Genomic DNA, 22,450 nt, shown 5'->3' on the forward strand with positions numbered 1-22,450 from the left:
AAATACCGTGTAGGGAAGTGTGTGGTCATGCACTTTGGTAGAAGGTATAAAGGCATAGACTACTTTCTAAACAGTCAACAAAGTTAGAAAACGGGAGTATAAAGGGACCTTGGAGTCTTCATGCAGGATTCCCTAAAGATTAGCTTGCATGTTGAATTGCTAGTAAGGAAAGTAATACAATGTTAGCATTCATTTCCAGAGAACTAGAATATAAAAGCAAAGATGTATTGCTGAGGCTTTATAAGGCATTGTTCAGACCACATTCGGAGCATTTTGTGCCCTGTATCCAAGAAAGGATGGGCTAGCATTAGGGTACAGATGAGGTTTACGAGAAAAATCCTGGAATGAAAATTAATATATGAGGAGAGTTTGATGGCTCGGCCTATACTTGCTGGAGTTTAGAAGAATGGGAAGGGGAGGGTGGTGGTTTTTTTATTGAAAGACCTAGCTAGATTTATGTGTTGAGGGTGTTTTCAATAGTGGGAGAGTTTAAAACCAAGGGCAAAGCCTCAGAATAGAAAGACATCCCTTTAGAACAGAGATGAGGAGGAATTTCTTTAGCCAGGGTGGTGCATCCAAGAAATACATTGCCACAGGTGGCTGTGGAGGCCAAGCCATTCGGTATATTTAAAGGCAACACACATAAAAAATGCTGGTGAACACAGCAGGCCAGGCAGCATCTATAGGAAGAGGTACAGTTGACGTTTCGGACCGAGGCCCTTCATCAGGACCAGCATTTTTTATGTGTGTTGCTTGAATTTCCATCTTCTGCAGATTTCCTCGTGTTTGGGTATACTTAGGTTGCTAGGTCCTTGATTAGTAAAGTTACAGGGAGAAGGCAGGAGAATAGGGTTAACAGGAAAATAAATCCTCATGATCTAATGGCAGAACAGACATAATGCGCTGAATGCCCTAATTTTGATGGTCTTATGGAAAGTCGTCATCTCTTGTAACACTGACCTATGTTTATTCTTCACCTCTAGACTCTGGGGTGGCTGTCAGTAACTAGAACAACAAATTAGTTATGTAGGTAACCTAAAAGAAGTCCACCTACAAAACCCAGAAAGTCTTTAACTGACAGCAAAGCCCTTCCACCAATCAAAGAAGATAAGGTTTTTAAATATTTCTGGAATATTGAATGTGTTCGCTCCTACAGACCTCAAATCCCTATTTTAAAAAAGGATCAAAAACTAGATGCTGCTGGCACAAGAATTGAGAACAATGCTGATAAATCTCAGCAAGATCCTGTTCTACCTCTGGGCCTAGACCCAATAAGGAGACCTGGGTCTTGGACAGAATTGCTTGTGAAATCTACAGCTGTAAATCCTAATTCTGTTCCTATTTTAAAGCCATTAATTATGTTTTCATTCTATTTTATAAATTTATTTGCACACATTTATGCAAATTTATGCTATTATACACTGCTGCTCATCATGCAAAAAAATGGCTATTTCAGACTATATCAGTAAAATCCACTTTTAAGTACGTCAGCTTAAGGATGCAAGATGAGATTCAACTATAGCTGATAGAAAGTTAAAAAAAGATTATATTAGTTTAGGAAAGTAAAACTACAAATTGGCCATGTCCAGATCGGCAGCAAATCCTTTTCTATATAAAAATAAATAATGAAAATTCTGATAAACTTAAACAAAGGTGACATCTACTCTGTCGACATCTCATTGAGAATTTTCATTCCCCTTTACAGTAGCTTCACCTATTCCCATCTCATCCTGAAAGCCCACTGAGATCCTGCACATCTTCACTCTTATCCGTGATATTAGTGACTCCATCATTTATGGTCATGCCTTTAGTTGCCTGGCCCTTGCCTTTGGAATCTGTTTCCTCAATTAATTTTCCTTTTTGTCAAAAATGGTCTTTAAAATTTACCTGTAGTCCTATTTGGAGCTTAATGCCTATACTGCTGAGAATGACTTGGTTTGTTATTACAATAAAAGGGCTATCTATTGAATAAGTTCTTCATATCCGAAAACAAAATGTTAGTACAAGCTTATGTTCAGCTCAAAGGTAATTATGAAAGTTCTTTACTCACAAGTTAAAATGGGCCATGCTGAAAAATAGTGTATTTAAAAAGATCTCATGTTTTTATGAGCAGAGGACCCTCTCGCCTTCTCAGAGGATCCCCCTTAAGCACTGAGTGTCTTTATTAGTTTAGAGATCATACAATAAATGGGATTGGGACTATGCAAACAGTCACCAGACCATGGATATTGGTATTGTAACTGTAATTACCCAAATGGAGTGAACAAAAGCATTGGTAAACTGAGCCATGGTCAGTGGAGATTAGAGGGAAAATTTACACTTCACACACCATCCCAACCCACCCTTACAAATCTACAAGAAAACCTTAATTCCCTATCTCCAGTCTCCTCCCCCCCCTTCACCTGCCCACCTCCATTCTATGTTACTTCTTTCTCATTCTGCCATATTCCTATTTTTATTCTTAGCCCTCCTCCCCGCCCTTTATCCTGTTCCTTTGTCTCATTCAATACCCTCTTCCTAGCAATCACTCCAATGCCCTGCACCCTTTTCTGATATCAATCATCAGGAATTAATTGACCTGAAAACACATTGTGTTACAGAAGATGAAACTTCCCATCCTGTATCAAGCCATTAAAAACAACGCAGAGAGTTGCTAAGATTATTAAATTCAACTCTTTCGGTACTTGTAAATATCTAGTTAATGTCATTTTGGCATTTTGGTACAGGATGTCCCATTACAACAGACAACACAAACTGTATCAACAATTCGTCCAGCATCATTGCAAGTCCCCAATGTGCTCCTTGCAAATTCAGAAACTGGTGCTGTCATACAACAAGCTTTGCCCTCTCCAACCTCTACTTCTGTCATCACACAGGCTCCACCAACAAACAGAAACATAGTGTAAGTATTGAGATGACCTATTTTATTACATTGTTTTAGATGCATAAATAATAGCTTGATAAGACACTGGTAATTGTGACTTCAACATCTGATTGTCCCAAAAATAAAGCAGTCCTAGAATGCTGCTTTTGGTGGAACAAATTTATCAAGTGTGGGCCTCACAAATTAAATGAGATTTTAAAAAATGCAAATGTTGAAATTTTGATATGAAAATAGAAACTAGCCAGTTAAAATTAGTAAGTAGAGTGTTTCTTTCTTGTCAGAAAGTTTTGATTTAGTATTCATTGCAGATACATCTGGCCATTGTAAAGGAATGCTGCATTGCCAGAGGTTTGACATTTTGGGGAATCCTTAATGCACCATTTTCCCTGTTTATTGAAATAGATACAAAACACTATTTAGCACTATTTTCCTAAAGGCAGGCATTGTTTTGGTAACCACCACCAATCTTTAATCTAACATGCCAAACATTGGTTATTCATTTCATTTGTCATTTGTGGGATCTCAATATATTGAATTTAACTACTAGGTTTGTATTGGAATGCACTTTGCAGTTTCAGTGACAGTGAAACTGGAAACATTTGCCATCATTACACCATAGAAATGTCCACCATCTTAGAGTCTCTTCTCATGCTTAGCTTAGAGAAATCACAAAGTTGGTGTCAGTGATTCAACACTCACACACAGACCCATTCCACTATAATCAAAAGGATATCAATTGAAATTAGGAAATTTTTAAGAATATGTGAATTATTTCCATTGTTTGTAATGTTTTGCTACTGAACTCTGTAAGCTTTAAGCCATAATTACTGTTTACCTTGCTGGTCCTACAAAAACTAATTATGTCCATTGCCAATCCTGAACATACATGTATTAACACTTAATAGATCTTTTATTGTAATTTTTAAATACTTTGATTTTTCTGCACCTAGCTTAAACCTATATGCATGCTCTAATGTTTTAGCACTCTGTAAAATGTCTAAGATAAATGCTAAAAACAAATGCATTTTCCATCGTGGTTCATGGTCTATGAGATTTCTATAGTATGAATGACACCTGCAATGAAAATTATTTTAAAATTCGTTGTGATCTTTTCTCATTCAGCTCAGGATATTTGCATATGCGTTTGCAAACAAAGACACCGCATGTGTGATCAAAGAAACAAGAAAACATTTTATTAGAGCAATCACAAATGCAATACAGTAAGAAAAACAATGACTACATTAGTAGCAGCACAGAAGTCAAAATAATACTTATCCACTAAACAAGCAGATCTCTGCAATGTCGTAGAGCGCTACAAATCTGACAATCTTTCACGCAGTCCTCTGTCTCTTTCTTTCTCTCTGTGTCTGTGTCTGTCTGTCTGTCTCTCTCTCTATATATATTTAAATAAATTCTCTCAACGTACTTGTCCCTATCTTCTCCAGCTCTTAGCACCAGCACCAGTCATAACCTAGTTGAAGACAAAGCTGCTCCTTTTTTATACCCTTTAAGATTCCTTCAAAGCATAACATAATTATCATCCTTGTACTTTTCCATCCGTTGGTGATACCAGCTGCACCCCTTTATCTCTTAAGACCTTCAGCCCACACACACAATATGGGGAAAAGGATACAGCAGGTCTATAAGAAGGAAAACATTCACCACCGTTGTGTCATCATCCAGCATTTGCATTCAAAATAGAGACAAAACATTAGTCAGTTATAGGGAAAAGCAGAGCATTACCACATTCCAACCTGATACCATTTTGTCTTCAAACTTTCATTTTATTTTGGCATGTAATAAGGAGGAATCACAATTAACTCTATCACCACTGTTGACCACATAGGTTGCTTTTGCAATGATACTTTAAAGCAACCACAACAATGAAGGAACCTCGTCAAAAGATCTCTATGTCTTTATGAGCAACTTTCTTTGAGATCAGAATCCCTGATCACTAAACAGGTTGCTCATAAAGATAAGGAAAACCTGGCCATTGCTACAATGTTTTAAGCATAAAACATTATTGTGAGATCTATGGTCCTAATAATATTTTAATGGTACTTTAACTGAATTTCTGGATAATGTATATTATGGATATATTATTAGAGTCATAGTGTCATAGAAAAGTACAACACAGAAACAGGCCCTTCAACCCATGTAGTCCATACTGACAACATTTAAACTGCCTACTCCCATCGACCTGCACCGGGACCATAGCCCTCCATACTTCTACCATCCATGTACCTTTCCAAACTTGGCTTAAGCATTGAAATTGAGCTTGCATGGACCACTTATGCTGGCAGTTTGTTTCACATTCCCACAACTTCTGAGTGAAGAAGTTTCCCCTCATGCCCTTTTTACCCTTATTCCATGACCTCTGGTTGTAGTTCCACCCATCCTCAGTTGAAAAACCTTATCTATACCCCCTCATAATTTTGGATACCTTTATCAAATCTCCTCTCAATTTTTTACGTTCTAAGGAATAAAGTTCCAACCTATTCAACCTTCCCTTATTACTCAAGTCCTCCAGACCCAGTAACATTCTTGTAAATTTTCTCTGTACTCTTTCAACCTTATTTATATCTTTCCTGTAGGTAGGTGACCAAAACTGCACAGAATACTCCAAATTAGACCTCACCAAAGTCTTCTACAACTTCAATGTGACATTCCCATCTCCAATGTGCCAAAAACTTTCTTTACAATTATATCTACCTGTGATGCCACATTCAACAAATTATGGACCTATACATTCGCAGATCCGATTTTTCCTGCTACACTGCTCAGTGCCCTAACGTTCACTGTGTAAGACCTACCTTGGCTGGTCCTGTGCAACAGCTCACACTTGTTTGCATTTGTTTCCTCCTTCCATTTTTCCAGCTAGTCCAGATTCTTCTGTAAGCCATGATAGCCTTGCTTGCTGTCCCCAATCTTGGTGCCATCTGCAAATTTGCTGATCCAATTAACCACATTATCATTCAGAAAATTGATATAGATGAGAAATAACGAAGGACCCAGCATTGATCCCTATAGCACTCCACTAGTCAGAGGCCTCCAGTCAGAGAGGCAAACATCTGCTACCACTCTCTGGCTTTTCCCACAAAGCTAATGTCTAATCCAATTTACTACCTTCATCCAGTTTCTTGGTAACTTCCTCAAAAAACTCTACAAGATTGGTTGGAGAAGACCTACCACACACAGAAAACCATGCTGACTATCCTTAATTAGTCCATGTCTATCCAAATGCTTATATATCTGGTCCCTTAGAATACCTTCTAATAACTTTCCCACATCTGATGTCAGACTCACTGGCCTATAACTTCCTGATTTATGTTAAGAGCCTTTTTTTAAAAAAAGCAGAACAACATTGGCTACCCACCAATCATCTGGTACCTCTCCTGTCGCTAAGGATGATTTAAATATCTCTGTTAGGGCCCTAGCAGATTTTGCACTTGCCTCCCGTAGGGTCTGAGGGAACACCTTGTCGGGCCTTGGGCTTTATCCATCTGCATTTGCTTCAGGATAGCAAACACCTCCTCCTCTGTAATCTGTACAGGGTGCATCATGAAGTTGATGCTACTTTGCCACACTTATATAAACTCTGTGTCCATTTGATGAGTGAATGCAGGTACAAAAAAAAATTATTTAGGATCTCCCCCCGCCCCCATCTCTTTTGGTTCCAGACATGGATTACCATTTTTCTCGTTCAGAGGACCAGTTTTATCCCTTGCAACTATTTTGCTCTGAATATATCTGTAGAATCCTTGGGATTCTCCTTCACCTTGCCTGCTAGGGCAACCTCATGCCTTCTTTTAGTCCTCCTGATTTCTTTCTTATGTGTTCTCTTGCATTTCTTATACTCCATAAGCACCTCATTTGTTCCTATCAACATATAACTGATATGCACCTTTTTTTTCCCTCTTAACTAGGGCCTCAATAGCTGTTGAAAACCAAGGTTCCCTATGCTTATTACTTTACCTTTTATTCTGACAGGCACATACTAGCTTTGTACTCTCAAAATTTCATTTTTGAACACCTCCCACTTACAAAGTACACCTTTGCCAGAAAGCAGGTTGTCCCAGTCCACACTTGATAGCATCAAAATTGGCCTTTCTCCAATTTAGAATCTCAACCTCAAGACCAGATTTATTTTTTGCATATTTACTTTGAAACTAATGGCATTGTGATCACTAGATGCAAAGTGTTCCCCTACGCTACCTTGTGTCACATGTACTGTCATTCCCAAACAGGGAGATCAAATATCACACACTCTACGTATTGGAACTACTACGTACTGATTAAGAAAACATTCCTGAACACATCTTGTCTTTTTACAGTATGGGAGTCCCAGTCAATATGTGGAAAGTTAAAATCCTCTACTATAACAACCTTATGTTTCTTGCAACAGTCTCTGACTTCTCAACAAATTTGTTCTGCTAAATTCCTAAGACTGTTGGGTGGTCTGTAATATAGCCCCATTAACATGATCATACCTTTCTTATTTCTCAGTTCCACCCATAATGCCTCACTAGACAAACTCTCAAGTCTGTCCTGGCTGAGCAGTGCCATGACATTTTCTCTGACAAGGAACACCACCCCTTCTCCTTTAATCCCCCTGTTCTGTCATGTCTAAAACAAATATTCAGCTGCCAGTCCTGCCCCTCCTGCAACTAAGTCTCACTAATGGCTACAATATCATTATTCCAGTTGTTGATCCATGCCCTGAGCTCACCTGCCTTTCCTACGATACTAATTGCATTTGAAATACAGGCAGCTCAGGACACTAGTTGCACTGTGCTCAGCCTTTTGATTTCTGACTTAGTCTGAGGTCTTACTAACATCTGTCTCCACAACCTCTCCACTAACTGTCCTGGCACTCTGGTTCCCATCCCCCTGCAACTCTAGTTTAAACCCTACCATGCAGCATTAACAAACCTTCCTGCTACAATATTTGTCCCCCTCCAGTTCAGGTGCAAACTGTATCTTTTGTACAGGTCACCCTCCCTGGAAGCGAACCCAATGATCCAAAAATCTAATGCCCTCCCTCCTACACTAACTCCTTAGTCACCTGTTAAACTGTATAATCTTCCTATCTCTGGCCTCACTAGCACATGGCACAAGTAGCAATCCTGAAATCAGAACCCTGGAGGTTTAACATAGCGCCTAACTCCCTGAACTACCTATGCAGAACCTCGTTGCTCTTCCTACCAATGTCATTGTTACCTACATGGACCACGACCTCTGGCTGTTCACCCTCCCACTTAAGTATGCTGAGAACTCGATCCAAGACATCCTGGACCCTGGCACCCGGGAGGCAACATCTAGGAATCTCCTTCTCATCCACAGAACCTTCTTTCTGTACCCTTAACTAACAAATCCACTCACCAGAGCTCACCTCTTCTTCCCCCTTCCCTTTTTTGAATTGCAAAGTCAGGCTCAGTGCTAGAGACCTGAAGGCTGTGGCTTTCCTCTGCTAGGTCATTCCCCCCCTGCCCCCACCATATAGTATCGAAAGTGCCAAACCTGTTGTTGTGAGGGATGGCTGCAGGGGTACTCTGCACTGGCTCCTTAGCCGTTTTCCTCTTCCTGGCTGTCACCTAGTTTCCTCTGTCCTACTCCTTGGGTGTAACTACCTATCTATATGTCCTATCACACCCTCAGCCTCCTGAATGATCTGGAGTTCATCCAGTTCCAGCTCCAACTCCTTAATGCAGATTGTTAGAAGCTGCAGCTAGATGCAGTTGGAGGTGTGGTTGTCAGGGACACCGGAGGTTCTCTGCCTTCCCACCTCCCGCAAGAGGAGCATTCCACTATCCTGCCAAGTATCTCTGAGCAAATGTAAAGAAAGGGCGGAAAAAAAACTACCTACAGCGTTTTTTGGCCTTCTCTGACTGAAGCCTCTTCCGCGCTGAAGTTTCGAAGAGCTAGAGCCTTAAAATGTACACCTTAACTCTATCTACTCCAATGGTGGCCGCTCTGCTTGCCTCCACCTTACTTTAAATTATTCTTGCTAATCAATCCCGAACGATGATTGGCCGCTGCTCAAAGCTCCAAAACTGCCGCGGGTTGCTGCCTTTTCTACTCGATCAGCGAACCTGAGTGAACTACATCTTCTCAGGCTTCTGATCTCTCTGATCGGCCGCTGCTCAAAGCTCCAAAACTGCCGCGAGTCACTGCCTTTTCTACTTGATCAGCGAATCTAAGTGTGAACTATGTTTTCTCAGGCTTCCGATCTCTCTGATCGGCCGCTGCTCAAAGCTCCAAAATAGTTGCGAGTCGCTGTTTTTTCTATTCGATCCATGAACCTAAGTGAACTACGTTAGTAGTCCAGAGACATATTTGCATCCTACCACACTAGATAGGGCCTTCATATTCATTTAATTAAATAAATAAATATAGAATTAAAGAACTAATACAGGTTGAGTACCCCTTATACAAAATTTCAAAATCTGTTAATCTCCAAAATCTGGATTTTTTTGGAGCAACAAAGGGAAAATTCCAGAAGGTGTTGGAAGGGTTTCCAGGCAATGTGCAGGTCTCTACATCACAGACAGTTTGAGAAGTGACCTCACATATGGAATGAAGAGAAGTTAATGAAAAATAGAAAAGCATTGCATAAAGCGAAAAATGAAGATCTCAGTCGTGTATTGAAAGAGTGGATTCGTCAGTGTCAGAGTGAGCGTATGCCACTTAACAGTATGTTGATCATGAAACATGCAGAAATCTATCACAACAAATTGAAAATTGAAGGTAATTGTGCATATTCATCAGATTGGTTGGAAGAAATTTAAGGAAAGTCATGGTATTAAATTTTTCAAATTTTAAAGATGAAACATCTGCTGATAACGAAGCAGCAGAGAAATTCAATGATGAGTTTCCAAAAATCACTGCTGATGAAAATCTAACACCAGAACGTCTACAAAGCTAATTGTTTTTGTATCTTGCAAAAGACCTAAAAAAAAGTAAAATATAAATACAGTGTGCTGTAACCTTTTAATCAAAACATGACATTACAGATGGAGACTGAAAGCCTGCCCTTGTTTGTTTAACAGCTGATTCAGGTATTCTCCCGATACTGCTGTGCTGCTTTTGTTACCCTGCACACATTATATTTTCATTACATTAATGGTATGGAATAATTTTTACTGTTAGGTACATATATGTGATGAACAAGTGTAAGACAAAGACTGCTTACCAGTAGCACATAAATTCAGAGTCAGAAAAGATGGCAATGACAAGCTGTCTCATTATATATTCCAAAATCCAAAACATTTCCAGCCCTAAGCGTTTCAGATTAGGGGGTACTCAATCTGTATCATTAATTGTAACCAGATTGCCCTTAATACCTATCTCATTCATTCATGTCCTTCAAGAAGGGAAACCAGACCTTTACCAAATAGTAAATTTGTCCAGGGTGTTACTGCTGACTGATAGAAATCTGATTGAGTCTCAACTGGTATCTGAAGTGACATCTCAAGCCACCCAGTTGTACTCAACCAGTTCAATATTAATTAATAATAATTGCATAAAAGCAAATTACTGTTGAAAATTGAAATTCCAAAAAGATTGAATAAGATTTAGCGAGTAATTCTAATGTCATTTTTAACATAAAATCATATACACTGGGTATGCCAAAAACATTGATACAATCAGCCCCATTGACTCTGCAAAATCCTTCTCAGTGGCATTGGGACTGCCCCACAGCCAATCGTACTAACAAAATGATATTTCAGGTTCCTCCATCACCATTCCTGTTTACATCCTGTCCACCTACAAGACAAAGGTAACTGCAGAACAGTATCATTGTGAGAGGATCTGGGAGTGCTCAACATAGACTATGGATAATAATTGGAATCTCCCAGCATCAGGCCAGACCTGAGAAAGTAAACCCGATGATTACTAACTTCCACCTTCCCTTAACTGATCAATTAGTACTTTTCCATTTTACAGTCACTTGGAAAATCAAAAAACAAAACTGTACTTTGGGTGAGGACATTTGTCCATTGTCAGCAGTTGCTTGGCAGCACCACCTTATATCTGAGCTGGTCAATTTTTGAAGACCATAATCCCAATGTCAAACATTAGAAATCTGCTATTTTAGAAAAAAGGAAAATCTGGAAATATTTCACAGATCAGGTGGCACCTGTGGAAAAATTGTTGTTTGCAAGTTGATGCCACGGTGATGAAACATCATTGTCCTGAAACAACTTTCTTATTCTGAATGTATGCCCTGTAAGTAAAGACATCTCCATGAGGAAAAACAACCTCTCCTCATCTGCACTGTCAGTCCCCCTCAGAATCTTCCGTTTCAGTGAGATGATTTCTCATTTCTATACTTCAATAAAAATCAGTGCACATGCTCAACCTTTAAATCAGCCAGTTTATTCAATGAATCAACCTAATATGCTTTTCTCACCTGTCTTCAATACATATAACCTTCCTTAAGTATGAAGGTCAAAACTATATACAGGACTCTGGACAGAAATGCATCAATACCTTGCTTTTCAGGCATGTTCTGTTAACAAATGCAGGACTAATAAAATCTGACTACCTATGGTATCTGTAGGCTCGCAGCTCCATGATGAAAGGTGCTGTTCATAGTTCTTACTCATTATTTTGCAAAAGAAGGCCCCTCAACTATTGTGTCCATGCTAGCTCAGCAGAGCAATCCCATTGGTTTCATTTTTCCTTTTTCCCTGTAGCTCTGCAAGCTATTTTGTCTGTCTTAATCTGCAACTACCCTTTGATTGTTTTACCTACAAAAGAGATAATTTGACAAAAGAGATAAATGACACATTCTCAAAGAACTTTGAGGATACAGTAGGGTCTTTTAAAAGACTCTTGGATAGGTACATGGAGCTTAGAAAAATAGAGAGCTATGGGTAACCCTAGGCAATTTCTAAAGTAAGTACATGTTCAGCACAGCATTGTGGGCTGAATGACCTGTATTGTGCTGTAGGTTTTCTATGTTCTTTCTATTTCTAATTCTCTTACTCATCCTCAGTATGGCATCTTACAAGTCACTCTTCTCTAGCCTGCATTAAAATCATAGTTCAAACATGGATGAAAAAAATCTAAATTTTGGAGGCAAGTGTGTAAATTCCCCAATGGTTGCTCAGGACAGTTTAAGCTTGAGGGGTGCATCAAGGAGGTTTTGTAAAATTGAAAGTAGTGGGAACCGGGGGATAATGTCTCTGGTCAAATTATCTTCAGTTGCTTCATTATTGACTTTCCTTTCACCTCGTGGAAGTGCTTGTCGATTGTCCTAGTGTTCAATTCTTTCCCAAATCCTTAGGTAATGAAACTGCAAATCTAGGGTTGGGCTGATAAGTGGCAATGAATGCTTCAGTAGTACACTTGCCAGACAATAGCTGTCTCCATTAAAAAGGAGTTCTGTCATCTCCAGGAGATTTCAGTTCTCCCACCACCAAACCCTGGTCACCATTGATCAGAAACTGAAACTGAACATGTTACAAAATACTGTGGATAGAACGGTTCAGAGACTGGGGACTCTGTAGTCGCTAAATCACTTCCTAATACCCCCAAATCTTTCCATCATTTTCAGGGCAAGTCTGATGGAATCTTGTTCATTTGTATGCATGAATGCAGCTGCAACAACATTCAACGCGCTCAGTGTTATCCTAGAAAAAGAATGTATTTTATTCACACTCTATCCACAAACTTAAATATTTATTCCTTTCGCCACCAGTATACAGTAATCAGTCACCAGTCACACTGCATTACAACATGCTTCTTGAATAGCATCTCTAGAACTTGCAGCCTTAACATTTTCCCCCTAGGAGGGCAAGTTTACCTGGAACAAGACAACACCATCACCAGCTTTTACCCCTTTAAGTTCCACTTAGTCCTGCTTTGCAATTTATCCCTAAATTTTCATCATTGTTGAGCGAAAATCCTGGTACTCCCTCCCCATTAATTGCGTGTGAGTAGTTTCAACAGGTAGAATGCTGTGGGTGGTTGAGGGTGGATATCACCAGCTTCTTGAAGAACATTAGGAACATGCAATAAATAGTTGCTTTTGTTTATTGCTGTCCATGTCCCAAGAGAGAACAATAAAGATGTAAGCTGTGGTTATTTTAATAATGCTTTTAATTCATTACTGGAAGTAGTACAAGAAGAAGCTAAAGATGTGAGTTGATGTATAATTCTGAATATACGTATATTCAGATACCAATTTTAGATTACGTGAGAGTATGATACTTGTCAGAATTGAAATGCTTTATCTGCAGTTTAAATACATGTATTTTTTGTAATTGTTGCAATGTTTATTCGAAATGTAGTTACAGTAATTCTAAAATTTTGCTTATTTTTAGACCAGTATCTGGTTCAGTTCCTCTCTTATTACAGCTACCTAATGGACAAACGATGCCCGTCACTATTCCTGCATCAATCACAAATCCCGTCCGCATTCATACAACAGTTCCCGTAAGTGGACAAAATATATTAGAAGTCTTGTTTTAATCTTCTGTATTACTGTAATTTATTTCAGGACTTTTAGTTAAGTTTGCTTAATTGAGAGATGTTTTCTGTGCATAATCAGAACTAGCTGTCGTAGCATGTCAGCAAAAGCTATTTAATGTATTACTAATAGTAGGATGTATCAATACTTTGATAGCTTTTAGATATGTGTGGGTAACAACATCTTTAACATAGAGAAGTGATTCAAGATATCTTTTGAAATACATTATATCTGAAGAAAAAGCAGGGAAAAGGAGGTTAGAATGAAATGCTTAAGGTTTGTAATAAGGAATATTAGCACTTTAAAAGATGGAGTGAGGAGAGAAACCCAAGGAAAGTTCTAGAATCTTGCATGTAGTATCTAATGAACTACTATAAATGTTGATACGTGGAGAGATACAAAGTATTGGGATTCTGGGCAAATAGTGGGATGTTTTCCAGGCTTCCTGTTCTCCTATACCTCGCACTTAAAATTTAGTTTTTGTGTTTGGTCTCCACGTGGGCTCATGATGCTTGTAATCGTAACCTTCTAAAATCTTCCTTCCATTGATTTTGGCCTGCTGTTTATTTAATCCTTTCAGACGTCGTCCTATCAATGATAGCCGTCTTTCACTTTTCTGAGCTATTTCTTATGAGTTCCTCCCTAAATTTCTTTGCCTCTCCATTTCCTTTTCCTCTTTCCTCATCCCTCATTTGGTTTTAAAACCCGTCTCAATCACCATACACAAACAAGAGAAAATCTGCAGATGCTGGAAATCTAAGCAACACACACAAAATGCTATAGGAACTCAGCAGGTGAGATAGCTTCTATGGAAAAGCAGGGTCTTGGCCTGAAACGTCAACTGTTCACACTTTTCCTCAGATGCTGCTGGCCTGCTGAGTGATTGTGTGTGTCAATCACCATACTGTATTTCTCTGCATTGAAATCTCCTACTTTGATGTGATGGCAATTTTATTTTCTGAAGAGGGGGTATTATTACAATAAAGCAATATATAAATGCAAGTTGTTGTTAATGTTTTTTGCCTCTTATTCATATTACTTCATTTTGTCTTGTTAGATTATCAGGCCTGTCACCATGGTGCCTAATATTCCTGGTATTCCAGGTCCTCCAGTCAACAACATTGAACCTCCTTCACCACAACCTCTACAGTCAGAAGCCAAACTGGTAAAGGCAAAAAAATATAACTACCAATATTTTTGATGCTATTTGTATTAATATAAAATACTTTTCCCTGTTCTCAGTATAAAGTCAACATTGCTTTAAAAAAAAGGAAAAAACCCAGAAAGATTGTAACTTTTAATCAACAACTTTTCTCAATACTCTCTCTGATATAATCTCAGCATAAACAGACACTACTTTCTATGGTTGGCTCTGAAATATTTATTGGTCACTTTTAATGATTTTCTGATAGTATTCCAATTATTTTTTAATTTTACCACATTTTCCCCACATCAATTTTCAGGCTGTTAGTGTAGGCTTCTGGTGCGAAATTGGTCCCAAACTTGAAAAATGTTGTACTTACTGTACGCTGAAATTCTGTTTGACAAAAATAGTAGCAGTGAATATTTGTATTTTTTAAATATATATTTCAGTTAAATTTAGTCCAAGGAAGGTACTTTGGTGAATTATGTCAAAACAACAGAATGCTTATTTGGCCACTTATTCTGCCTGTGTCTTTTCGCAACTTCATGCTTCCAATTTATAGCCATGTCATAGATTTAATATTAAAATTAAAGGCTGCTTGAAAAGGAAAATTGACCGAGGAATAGAAAGCAGAGTGTTGGGGAGAAATTATTTCTTAATTTAAAGTAAAATATTCTGCAGTATTCTACAGAAATCTGTGTTATGACCACTGTTCTTTTTATTGTTATTTAACATACTGTTCTGGGGTATACAGGACATCATTTTTCAGCATCAGAATTAGGTTTATTATCGCTGTCTTATATGATGTGAAATATGATCTTTTGTGACAGCAGAACAGTATAAGAAATCAAATGACTGTAAATACTAATAATTAGTGCACAGGAGAAAGGAATTATAAGGTAGTGTTCATGGACTGTTGAGAAATATGAAGAAGTTGTACCTGAATCATTCAGTGTGGTTTTTAGGCGACTGTACCCCCTTGTTAAGTAGCAACGAGATGAGGGCGTGTTCAGGATGGTGAGGGCCCTTAATGATGAATGCTACCTTCTTGAGGTGCTGTCTCTTGAAGATGTCCTTGATGGTTGTGTCAGGGATAGAACTGGCTAGGTCTACAACTCTCTGCAGCCTCTTGTAATCGTGTGCACTGGAGCCTCCATGTAGGCTGTGATGCAGCAGTCAGAACGCTCTCCACTATACATCTGTAAAAATTTGTAGAAGTCATTGGTGTGATACCAAATCTCTTCAGGTTTCTAATGAGTAGAGCCTCTGGCGTGATTTCATTGTGATTGCATCAGTGTGTTAGGCCTGGACAAGTTCTCAGAGATATTGACACTCAGAAATTTAAAGCCTCGCACTTTTTCTACTGCTGACACCTTAATGAGGACTGGTGCATGTTCCCTCGACTTCCCCTCCCAAAGTGGACTTGAAAAACGCTTTCAGAGGGGTGCCAAGGATTTGCAGAGGATGTAAAAATAATCATTAAAATAGTATGTCGAGGAACCAACTAGAGACCAGGCTATTCTAGACTGAGTTTTGAGCAATGAGGAAGGGTTAATTAGCAATCTTGTCGTGAGAGGCCCCTTGGGTAAGAGTGACCATAATATGGTGGAATTCTTCATTAAGATGGAGAGTGACATAGTTAATTCAGAAACAAAGGTTCTGAACTTAAAGAGGGGTAACTTTGAAGGTATGAGACATGAATTAGCTAAGATAGACTGGCAAATGACATTTAAAGGATTGACAGTGGATATGCAATGGCAAGCATTTAAAGATTGCATGGATGAACTACAACAATTGTTCATCCCAGTTTGGCAAAAGAATACATCAAGGAAGGTAGTGCACCCGTGGCTGACAAGAGAAATTAAGGATAGTATCAATTCCAAAGAAGAAGCATACAAATTAGCCAGAAAAAGTGGCTCACCTGAGGACTGGGAGAAATTCAGAGTTCAGCAGAGGAGGACAAAGGGCTTAATTAGGAAGGGGAAAAAAGATTATGAGAGAAAACTGGCAGGGAACATAAAAACTGACTGTAAAAGCTTTTATAGATATGTAAAAAGGAAAATACTGGTAAAGACTAATGTAGGTCCCCTACAGACAGAAACAGGTGAATTGATTATGGGGAGCAAGGACATGGCAGACCAATTGAATAATTACTTTGGTTCTGTCTTCACTAAGGAGGACATAAATAATCTTCCAGAAATAGTAGGGGACAGAGAGTCCAGTGAGATGGAGGAACTGAGCGAAATACATGTTAGTAGGGAAGTGGTGTTAGGTAAGTTGAAGGGATTAAAGGCAGATAAATCCCCAGGGCCAGATGGTCTGCATCCCAGAGTGCTTAAGGAAGTAGCCCAAGAAATGGTGGATGCATTAGTGATAATTTTTCAAAACTCTTTAGATTCTGGACTAGTTCCTGAGGATTGGAGGGTGGCTAATGTAACCCCACTTTTTAAAAAAGGAGGGAGAGAGAAACCGGGGAATTATAGACCGGTTAGCCTAACGTCGGTAGTGGGGAAACTGCTAGAGTCAGTTATCAAAGATGTCAGTTATCAAACAGCACATTTGGAAAGCGGTGAAATCATCGGACAAAGTCAGCATGGATTTGTGAAAGGAAAATCATGTCTGACGAATCTCATAGAATTTTTTGAGCATGTAACTAGTAGAGTGGATAGGGGAGAACCAGTGGATGTGGTATATTTGGATTTTCAAAAGGCTTTTGACAAGGTCCCACACAGGAGATTAGTGTGCAAACTTAAAGCACACGGTATTGGGGGTAAGGTATTGATGTGGATAGAGAATTGGTTAGCAGACAGGAAGCAAAGAGTGGGATTAAACGGGACCTTTTCAGAATGGCAGGCAGTGACTAGTGGGGTACCGCAAGGCTCAGTGCTGGGACCCCAGTTGTTTACAATATATATTAATGACTTGGATGAGGGAATTAAAAGCAGCATCTCCAAGTTTGTGGATGATACGAAGCTGGGCAGCAGTGTTAGCTGTGAGGAGGATGCTAAGAGGATGCAGGGTGACTTGGATAGGTTGGGTGAGTGGGCAAATTCATGGCAGATGCAATTTAATGTGGATAAATGTGAAGTTATCCACTTTGGTGGCAAAAATAGGAAAACAGATTATTATCTGAATGGTGGCCGATTAGGAAAGGGGGAGGTGCAAAGAGACCTGGGTGTCATTATACACCACTCACTGAAAGTGGGCATGCAGGTACAGCAGGCGGTGAAAAAGGCGAATGGTATGCTGGCATTTATAGCAGGAGGGTTCGAGTACAGGAGCAGGGAGGTACAACTGCAGTTGTACAAGGCCTTGGTGAGACCACACCTGGAGTATTGTGTGCAGTTTTGGTCCCCTAATCTGAGGAAAGACATCCTTGCCATAGAGGGAGTACAAAGAAGGTTCACCAGATTGATTCCTGGGATGGCAGGACTTTTATATGAAGAAAGACTGGATGAACTAGGCTTGTACTCGTTGGAATTTAGAAGATTGAGGGGGGATCTGATTGAAACGTATAAAATCCTAAAGGAATTAGACAGGCTAGATGCAGGAAGATTGTTCCCGATGTTGGGGAAGTCCAGAACGCGGGGTCACGGTTTGAGGATAAAGGCGAAGCCTTTTAGGATTGAGATTAGGAAAAACTTCTTCACACAGAGAGTGGTGAATCTGTGGAATTCTCTGCCACAGGAAACAATTGAGGCCAGTTCATTGGCTATATTTAAGAGGGAGTTAGATATGGCCCTTGTGGCTAGGGGGATCAGAGGGTATGGAGGGAAGGCTGGTGCAGGGTTCTGAGTTGGATGATCAGCCATGATCATAATAAATGGCGGTGCAGGCTCGAAGGGCCGAATGGCCTACTCCTGCACCTATTTTCTATGTTTCTAGTACCAAAGATAATAGAGATAAGTTACTTCTAGAGACTGGAGATCCTAGGATTGTTCTATGTATAGCTGAAAAGGATAAAAGATTTGAAAAAGTTGTTCAGAACCTAGAATAGTTTTAATATAAAAGGAAGGAGACTTTTTAGTAGCAGAAGGATCAGTATCCACAGATAGGCAAACATGGGATAAGGAAACTTAAACACGAGAAAATCTGCAGATGCTGGAAGTTCAAGCAACACACACAAAATGCTGGTGGAACGCAGCAGGCCAGGCAGCATCTATGGGAAGAAGTACAGTGGAAGTTTTGGGTTGAGACCCTTGGTCAGGACTAACGGAAAAAAGAGATAGTAAGGGATTTGAGAGGGGGAGGGGGAGACCCAAAATGATAGGGGAAGACAGGAGGGGGAGGGATGGAGCCAAGAACTGGGAAGTTGATTGGCAAAAGGAGTACAAGGGTGGAGAAGGGGGAGTATCATGGGACGGACGGCCTTGGAAGAAAGAAAGGGGGAGGAGAGCACCGGAGGAAGATGGAGAACAGGCAAGGAGTATTTGTGAGAGGGAAAGAAAGAGTGAAAAAAAGGAGAAATATATATATATATAAATAGATAGATAGATAGATAGATAGGGATGGGGTAAGAAAGGGAGGAGGGGTAAGAAAGGGAGGAGGGGCATGAACGGAAGTTAGAGAAATCAATGTTCATGCCATCAGGTTGGAGGCTACCCAGATGGAATATAAGGTGTTGTTCCTCCAACCTGAGTGTGGCTTCATCTCGACAGTAGAGGAGGCCATGGTTTGACAAATGGGAATGGGACGTGGAATTAAAATATGTGGCCACTGGGACATCCTGCTTTCTCTGGCAGACAGAGTGTAGGTGTTCAGCAAAGCGGTCTCCCAATCTACGTCAGGTCTCACAAATATATAGAAGGCCACACCGGGAGCACCGGACACAGTATATCACACCAGCAGACTCACAGGTGAAGTGTCGCCTCACCTGGATGGACTGTCTGGGGCCCTGAATGGTGGTGAGGGAGGAAGTGTAAGGGCAGGTGTAGTACTTGTTCTGCTTACAAGGATAAGTGCCGGGTGGGAAGGGATGGGGGGAATGAATGGACGAGGGAGTCACGTAGGGAGCGATCCCTGCAGAAAGCAGAAAGTTGGGGGGAGGGAAAGATGTGCTTGGTGGTGGGATAAGGAAACTTACTGTTCTTGATAGCTATTTGCCCTGATCTAGAACACCTAGTTTACAGCAGAAAAGTGGCCAAATATTTATTGAGAAAATAACTAAAGGGGCATTGGGATAGAAAAGTGGAATTTTTTTAGTTCTATCAAAAAGATGTCACAGGCTCAATGGGATAAATGGCCTTATTCTGTCCTGTGCTGTTGTGAGCTGCACTTACAGCTAAATTGTCTCTCTTTGTTCAGCAATTTGTTATAGTCACTCTTCCCAAACTTATCCTAAACACACCAGACTGAAGTAAAGCTATTATTTTCTCTCCCACCATTCTTGAAGATAAAATGGTAATGGCATTTCAGCATAATTCCTGAATCAAGAGCTTTGAATGATTATGACTAATCCATCTGCAATTCCTTCATCTGCTTTTGATACCCTGAGGTGAAAATGGTCAGGTCCTAGAGATTTATCTATTTTAAATCCCATTAGTTTCTCCATTATTCTTTTATTACTTATATTGAATCCAGTAAGTTCCTTCACTTGATTTATTTTTAATTTCCTTTCTGTGTCTGCTCTTTTATCCTTTTGTGTACTGTGAAAATGGAAACAAAGTATTCATTTTAAATTCTGCCATCTTGTTTATTAAAATGTCACCGGTCTGTCTTTAACAACAGTGTATATTTTGAGAAATACTTTTATCAGTCTGTATCCTACTTTCAATTTCTTATTTCTTTATGAAATGTTTAATATTTTCTTTGTCTCCTCTTGTTGTTTTCTACATTTCCATATTTCTGTTTCTGACCTCTGAATTACCATTTTTGTAGGCACTTCTTGGGTTTTGCGCAGTATCTTATTTCCCATGTTGAACAGGCTCCTTATAGGAAGCTAAGTTTTGAATTTTACAATGCAATAAGCTAGCTGATGAAACTATTCATTGATGGCAAGTCTGTGCCCAGCAGATATTCAGTTGATTGTGAAGTATGTCCTGTGTCTTGCAGTGCACCTTCACACCACTGCCTCCCAGTGCTGTTGCTTTGTGAGGCAACAAAAACCCTTCCCTTGGTTGTCCTCTGGTGTTGAATGCTGGTTAGCTTATCCTCAGCAAAAATAAATGAAAGAATAAAGATAACTACTTCTCATGATAACTCACACGAAATGCTGGAGGTACCGAACAGGCCAGGCAGCATCTGTGGAAATAAATAAACAGTCAGGCCAAGACTGAGAAGGAACGGAGAAGACACCAGAATAAAAAGGTAGGGGGAATGGAAGGAGGCTAGGTAGAAGGTGATAGGTGAGGCCAGGTGGGTGGGAAAGGTCAAGGGCTGGAGAAGAAAGAATCTGATAGGAGAGGAGAGTAGACAATAGGAGAAAGGGAAGGAGGATGGGATGGATCAGGTTAAAAAGAGCTAAAATGTCAGAGTGGGAAATAGAGGAGGGGGGGTAATTTTTTTACTTGAAGGAGAAATCTGTATTCATGCCATCAGTTTGAAAGCTACCTAGACAGAATATAAGGTATTGTTCCTCCACCCTAAGGGTGGCCTAATCTTGGCACAAGAGGAAGCCATGGACTGACATTTTGGAATGGGAATGGAAATCAGAATTAAAATGTTTTCCCATCGGAAAGTTCCACTTGCAGCGGATGGAGTAGAGGCGCTCAATGAAGCAGGGTCCCAATTTACGATGGAGCTTAACAATGTGAAGGAGGCCACATCGGGAGCACCGGCACAATAGACAGTCCCAGCAGATTCACAGGTGAAGTGTTGCCTCACCTGGAAGGACTGTTTGGGGCTCTGAATAGATGTGAGGGAGGAGGTGTGTGGGCAGTTGTAGCACTTAGGCCTGTTGCCATGCTAAGTGCCATGAGGGAGATTAGTGGGGAGCAACAAATGAATAAGAATCGCAGAGGGAGTGATCCCTGTGGAAGGTGTGGGGGGGGGGTAAGGTAAAGATACAGTGCTTACCCCCCCCCCCCCCCCCGGCCAGCAACCCGGTCCAATTGAGATTCTGAGGCTGAACTGGAAAAGACCTGTTCAGTCACAATCCCCATACAATATGATAGAGTTTGAGCAATTTTGTTAAGAAGAATGGGGAAAAGTTGCAGTGTCCAGATGTGCAAAGCTGATAGAGGCCTATCCACACAGACTCAAGGCTATAAGTGATGCCAAAGGTACCTCAACTAAATACTGACTTGAAGGGGTATGTTCTTCTCTATGGAGATCGTGGAAGTTGCGGAAGATGATGTGTTAGATGTAGAGGTTGATGGGATGGTAGGTAAGGACAGGAGGAACTCTTATTACTGTTATGGCATCAAGAATAGAAACCATAGAAAACTACAGCACAGAAACAGGCCTTTTGGCCCTTCTTGGCCGTGCCGAACCATTTTCTGCCTAGTCCCACTGACCTGCACACAGACCATATCCCTCCATACACCTCCCATCCATGTATGTCCAATTTATTCTTAAATGTTAAAAAAGAACCCGCATTTACCACCTCATCTGGCAGCTCATTCCATACTCCCACCACTCTCTGTGTGAAGAAGCCCCTGCAATGTTCCCTTTAAACTTTTCCCCCTTCACCCTTAACCCATGTCCTCTGGTTTTTTTCTCCCCTTGCCTCAGTGGAAAAAGCCTGCTTGCATTCACTCTATCTATACCCATCATAATTTTATATACCTCTATCAAATCTCCCCTCATTCTTCTACGCTCCAGGGAATAAAGTCCTAACCTTTTCAACCTTTCTCTGTAACTGAGTTTCTCAAGTCCCGGCAACATCCTTGTAAACCTTTTCTGCATTCTTTCAACCTTATTTATATCCTTTCTGTAATTTGGTGACCAAAACTGAACACAATACTCCAGATTCGGCCTCACCAATGCCTTATACAACCTCATCATA

General features: G+C 40.1%; 1 protein-coding gene and 1 long non-coding RNA gene across 5 annotated transcripts in view; one reads left to right on the forward strand and one right to left on the reverse strand.

Annotated features, from left to right (window-relative positions):
- atf2 (activating transcription factor 2) overlaps positions 1-22,450 on the forward strand; it is a 148,166-nt gene that overhangs the window by 92,891 nt on the left and 32,825 nt on the right. For 3 of the 4 annotated variants that reach the window (XM_063052127.1, XM_063052129.1, XM_063052128.1), the window contains 3 exons: positions 2,727-2,902; positions 13,216-13,327; positions 14,419-14,526. In XM_063052127.1, the coding sequence (XP_062908197.1) occupies positions 2,727-2,902; positions 13,216-13,327; positions 14,419-14,526 (396 nt within the window). The remainder of the gene's footprint in view (positions 1-2,726; positions 2,903-13,215; positions 13,328-14,418; positions 14,527-22,450) is intronic. The other variant, XM_063052130.1, reaches the window with a different exon arrangement.
- Positions 19,405-22,450, reverse strand: part of LOC134348569 (uncharacterized) — a 67,462-nt gene continuing 64,416 nt past the window's right edge. The window contains exon 3 of the long non-coding RNA XR_010018452.1: positions 19,405-20,745. This is a non-coding gene — a long non-coding RNA (uncharacterized LOC134348569). The remainder of the gene's footprint in view (positions 20,746-22,450) is intronic.

Source organism: Mobula hypostoma, chromosome 6, assembly GCF_963921235.1.
Source record: "Mobula hypostoma chromosome 6, sMobHyp1.1, whole genome shotgun sequence".
Lineage (NCBI taxonomy): Eukaryota > Metazoa > Chordata > Chondrichthyes > Myliobatiformes > Myliobatidae > Mobula > Mobula hypostoma.